This window comes from Cebus imitator, unplaced genomic scaffold (genome assembly GCF_001604975.1).
Source record: "Cebus imitator isolate Cc_AM_T3 unplaced genomic scaffold, Cebus_imitator-1.0 Scaffold51, whole genome shotgun sequence".
NCBI classification, from domain to species: domain Eukaryota; kingdom Metazoa; phylum Chordata; class Mammalia; order Primates; family Cebidae; genus Cebus; species Cebus imitator.
Window position 1 is genome coordinate 716,957 of NW_016107366.1, and position 6,000 is coordinate 722,956.

At 36.6% G+C, this 6,000-nt stretch overlaps 1 protein-coding gene across 13 annotated transcripts in view; it reads right to left on the reverse strand.

Moving 5' to 3' along the window:
- Positions 1-6,000, reverse strand: part of FSD1L (fibronectin type III and SPRY domain containing 1 like) — an 87,111-nt gene that overhangs the window by 46,533 nt on the left and 34,578 nt on the right. For all 13 annotated transcript variants that reach the window (XR_005200116.1, XM_017527743.2, XM_037738223.1 and 10 more), the window contains one exon: positions 1,910-2,031. Coding sequence is in view for 12 of the 13 variants with exons in the window: in XM_017527743.2 (XP_017383232.1) it covers positions 1,910-2,031 (122 nt within the window). In the remaining variant the exon portion in view is untranslated. The remainder of the gene's footprint in view (positions 1-1,909; positions 2,032-6,000) is intronic.

The following is a 6,000-nucleotide window of genomic DNA, read 5'->3' on the forward strand; positions in this document are numbered from 1 at the left end:
ACCACCTCAAATTTTCAAAACTAAAATAAAATCCAGCTTCTTACTAATAAATTCTATATATCAGACTGAAAGGACCAAACCGTTTTAAATTATATGATAACCAAAATAAAACTTTCAAAAATGTTTATTACTGCTTTAATATCAGTTTCACTCTTAAGCAGAGCCCTGTGAATGAAAATATAGAAATTCTGAAAGGCCACTGTTTTGGTAAATAGGCAATGACAAATATACTTTCTTCCTCTACAACTACAGTTCCTTCTCTCTTTCCCTTTTATGAATTCCTCTAGGACTTCTAATCTATATCACACAAATTAGTACTTCACTTGTGCTACCCTTCCTAGGTTCCAATATAGTGCTACAACTACCAACTTGTTTTTCCAATCATATTTAAAGTCCCTTATCATATATATTCAAGCAAAAAAGGAATGGTTTCATATAATCAACATTCTCTATTCAAAAACAGCCAACCTCCAAAACAAGTACTTGTAAGTAAAACATGTCACTTTCAAGAAATTCCTTGATCCCTCAAATCACCATATCTAAATAGTTTTAGTTATCAGCAACATGATGCTCAGAAAAAACCTAACCAAAAGGTTGTAAGCCATATTCCTGACTTGTCCGTAGCAAACTCATGTTGACGTTTGGTCACCAACATGGCAGTGTGGGGAGGTGGTGCCTTTAAGAGGTGCTTAGGTCATCATAACAGATTAATATCTTTCTCAAAAGACTGGGTGGCCAGGCGCAGTGGCTCATGCTTGTAATCCCAGCACTTCGGGAGGCCAAGCAGGTGAATCACGAGGTCAGGAGTTTGAGACCAGCCTGACCAACATGGTGAAACTCCATCTGTACTAAAGATACAAAAAAATTAGCTAAGTGTGGTGGTGTGTGCCTGTAATCCCAGCTACTCAGAAGGCTGAGGCAGGAGAATCACTTGAACCCGGGAAGCAGACGTTGCAGTGAGCCGAGATTGCATCATTGCACTACAGCCTGGGTAACAGGGCAAGACTTTGGCTCAAAAAAAAAAAAGACAAGGTCAGTTCTTACAAAAATGGATTAGTTCCCATGAAAGAAGGGTCTTACAAAGTGAGGCTGCCTCTCTTGTTCTGCCTTTTTTGCATGTGTCTCGTTCCTCTTCTGTGCTCCATCATGTTTTGACACAGCATGAGGCTATCACCAGAAGCTGCCAGACACTGCTGCCCAGTCTTGAATTTCTTAGCCTACAGAACCTCTTTTCTTTATAAATTACCCAGTCTCAGGCCTTCTGTTATGGCAACACAAAACAGACTAAGACTGGTCCTTAATTGGCTCTTGTACATATGTGAATAATTTGGAACTCGATCACAAATGGTTTTGGCTACTGCAATATCCTCATATTAATACTTTATAAAACAATGTTAACATATTACTAAAGTTCCATCTGAGCCAACAATCACAACAATAATAACACCTAACATTCACTGAATTTTAACTATATGCAGGTAGTATTAGAAATACTTTAGAGGTATCAATTTATTTAATCCTTATAAAAACCCTAGAAGAATAATGTCACATTTGAAAGATGTTAAAAATGAAGCCAGTTAAGTAAATTGTTCAAGATTACATAGCAAGTAAGCAACAGGATTCAAATCTGAGAAGTCTGGCGTTGAGACTCACTGTTAACCATCACACCATATTGCTCCCTCTGCCAAGCTAACAATAAAAGATCCCTTGACAGGATTCTTAAAATGCAATTTTTACCACCAATCAAATCTCTAAAAATAAAAAACTAGCAAATTTACTTATTCCTTAGCTTAATGAAAAATAAAGCACACTATACTTTCCTTAATATTTATATACCAATGTTCATTGCAAAAAAGTCTTTTTAAAAAAAGTTTTTATACAAAACTTTACATGTAATACATGTATTTACCTGGCAAAAACTTCAAAGTTTGCAGCATTTGTCTTTCCTGTGAGAAATCCACCATTAAATGAGTCATGTTGTCACTGACCTTTGGTTTCAAAGAAAGGCGAAAGGCTGAAGCCATTGTGACTCTATGGTAAACACAAACATACTTTTTAAAATAAAAAAATAGGAAGTATCAAATCATATTTAATTTCTAAAATGAAAAGACACAAATTATATCACTAAAATTTCAGAGACTATAAGAAAAGTAAAAGTGAAATAGAAATTTGCTCTTATAGTCTTTTCAAAATTAACTAGATTAAAAAAACTACAGAATGTCTTTTTAAAGATATTTAAGACAACTGGTTAGCAACTTTCCTCCAGCCAATTTTTATTAAATTGCACATATACAAATAACATAAGAAACGTATCCAATAAAAATAATCTTTACCAGACCCCACATTCGTCTGAACCTCTGTACCCTCAATCTTACTGACTTCCTGATGCCAGCCTTACTCCTTTTCATATGCCAGGTAACGAACTTAAATTCATTTGAATCACACCCTGATTCAAACATTCTCCCTAGTCACAAGAGCTACTCCATGTGCCCTCAAATAAGAGTGGAGGCAGATTGACCTAATACTGTATAGTTTGGTAGTTGCTAAAGATAGGCCATGGATAAGTGAAATTACTATCAATGAATACCATACTAGGTGTCACTCTGATCAATCAACATCAGACATAGGAAAACACACTATAAGGAACAACCCTGTGAAAAACTATATGCCATGGAAATAATAGAAATTCAATAAACATTTACTAGATAAACCAAAAAAGAATGAAGCCACTTTATCCAAAGCACACAGAAACGGCAGTCCATTAAAACTGGAGATTAAAAGAAATCCTCTTATTCTATTAATTTGTAATTTTATCTCAAATTTCAATTTTTCTTATTCCAATAAATTTCCACAAGTATCACAAAGTAAGCCCCTTACTATCTTTGGTTCAAGAATGATGGGAAGTACTACAGGTGAACATTGTCCTCCTAGTACACGATTTGGAAGAGGAAGAAAACAGAGCTGGTGGACAAAGGGAATACTTGGCCTTGTCAACTGTATCTGCCAAATCAATTGTATCTGCCAAATCTACCCAAGAGGTCAATGAAATGAAAGATGTCAAACTTGTTGTATTCACTTATTTTGGGATGAAAAATGTCAAACTGTTTCTGTCTTCAGTTATTTTACTTCATTTTAAAACTAGTAATCATTTAATAGTAACAATGAGTAAACAACAGTTGATGTGTTTATCAAGAAGAAAGTGCTACACTGAAACATAATTTACAAAAAACGGAACTCACACTGACTGAATGAACTATATGCCAAGTATAATGCTGAGTATTTCACCCATATTACACTAAGCTGTTTGGCTCTCAAATAATACAATTTCAATAAAAAGGAACAAATACTAAGTCCTTCAGATGTTATTCTTTACAGCCCCAAGTATCCTTTGATTTCAGGACATCTGAAAGAGCTGTAGGTACTTAATAAATGCTCACTGAATCTGTGAATAGGTTTGAACCTACTTGGTTTCTTCAAAGCCTGACCAAATATTTAAATGTTTACTCAGAAATACTGAGGAAAAAAAATCTGAAAGTATTTTAGAGAATCTTAAGCCTTAAACCTGTAAGACTTGATTTAATCACCATGACATCAAAGAAAAAGAATATGCCCCATAAACACATTAGAAAGGCTTATCAGAGCTTAAAAAAACAAAAACAACTCTTATTTCCTAGTGAATGAAAACTTAAAAGTTTCCATGAACCAATTTAGATGTGCAGCAATGCTACAATCTTTCAGAAGATTGAACTTTAATTTTTTACTTCATATATTTAGACATGTGCCTCAAAGCCCAAACTAAACATCTAAAATTCTTTAGATCATTCTCTATTCTACAGGATCCACGTGGCTAGGTATGTTTTAATTCCCCTTGATTTTCTTAGTTCATTTCTACTAGAGCAAGGTAAATTCAAGGATCCTTTCCTCTTGATTTTTGCAAAAGAAAACAACTACAAAACATATGAACACTTTTAATTTCCTCAAACTACCTAATTGAGTCTTCCATAACATTTATCTTTCAAGAACCAATAACTCCTGCAATATATCTCAACTAACCATATTTCAGTATTAAGTGTCCAGAAGTACACGCCAGTAATTCTATCAAGTTGTAGAGATGTGCTATTATCTTATTTCTATCCTTAGTTTTCTCTCCTAATCCTGCTGTTCCTCTGTGTAACTTCTACCATAGCAAATGATAATGAGTTTTCAGATATTTTCATTTTTTATATTTAATTCCTTGCTCAGATATGTTACACATTCTTCCTTAAAATCCATCTCTGTCCTTATAAAAAGATAATCCTAGGCCAGGCAAGGTGGCTAACATCTATAAGGCCAGCACTTCAGAAGGTTGAGGCAGGAGGGCGGCCTGAGCCCAGGAGTTTGAGACCAGCCTGGACAACATGATGAAACCCCATCTCTACAAAAGATACAAATAAATTAACTAGGTATGGTGGCACGTGCCTGCAGTCCCAGCTGCTTGGGTGGCAGAGGTGGGAGGAGTCCTCAAGCCAAGGAGGTCCAGGCTGCAGTAAGCTATGATCATGCCACTGCACTCCAAACTGGGTGATTAAGCAAGACTCTGTCTCAAAAAAAAAAAATCCTTTCTTTGCTTGGTGAAAATAGCTAAAGTAACTATTTTATTATGACTGCATGTTTAAATTATTTTTATATTTTAAATGGCAATAATGGAATTCTAAAAGCTCACTGTTGAGGAATACCAAAAACTACATCAGAGAAACCTGAACATTATAAAGCTAAACACCAAATTTTAAAAATTAAGTTGAAGGGCTGGGTGCAGCGGCTCACACTGGTAATCCCAGCACTTTGGTAGGCCTAGGTGGGTGGATCACTTGAAGTCAGGGGTTTGAGATCAGCCTGGCCAACATGGCGAAACCCTGTCTCTAGACACAGACACACACACACAGACATACACACACACTTAGCTGGGTGTGGTGGCAGGTGCCTGTAATGCCAGCTACTTGGAAGGCTGAGGCAGGAGAACTGGCGGAGGTTGCAGTGAGCCCATATTGCACCACTGCACTCCAGCCTGGGTGACAGGGGGAAAAAAAAACGAAGTTGAGACTCAGAAATGTTCCTTGGGCAGGAAATAACAACTTTGCAGGGGGCCACAAAAAAGCTGTAAGCTTTGAACAAGCCAAAAAAAAAAACCAAAAAACAAAGGAGTTTGCCTGAACCCTAATTCCTGAGATCACCTGGATATCAATAAAATCAAGCCAAGAGGCTGGCTTAGAGGAGGCAAAAAATCACAAGCTTCAGTAAAGAATACTGCCTTGAAATTGGTTATAAAATTAAATTCTGACAAACAAATCTGGGCAAAGAGAAAGAGTTCAAGGATACAGACAAGATTCTGTGATGCAAAGTGCCATATAGAATCTTGAAAAAAGGAGAGATTTTGTAAGGTCGTGATTAGGAAGTAACTTCTAATTCAGAAAATTAGGAACTAGAGCAAGATGTAGTATTATAGGTAGCTAAACAGGAAGTATAATATAGCCAGAGAGGAAGATGGATGACTCATAGCACATTCCTGACACAACCCAAATCTACCTCATCCACAAAACTGACCTATTTATCATCCATTCCTCGCATAGCTAATATTTTTCACCTTCAAACTTTCAAAATCATCTTTCTAGATTCAGGATTTAAAGGAGTGATCCATGCCTTTGGCTACTGCCTGATGTAAAATATATTTAAAAAATATAAAAATTAATATAAGACTGGGCACAATGGCTTATGCCTATAATCCCAGCATTTTGGGTGGCCAAGCTGGGCAGACAGCTTGAGCTCAGGTGTTCCAGACCAGTCTGGGCAACATATCAAGTCCCTGTCTTCACAAAAAATAGAAAAATTAGCTGGGTATGGTGGCACATGCCTATAGTGCCACCTACTCAGGAGGCTGAGGCAGAGCCCAGGGGGCAGAAGCTTCAGGTTAGAGTGCCACTGCACTCCAGCCTGGATACTAGAGAAAGACTCTGCCTTAAAAAA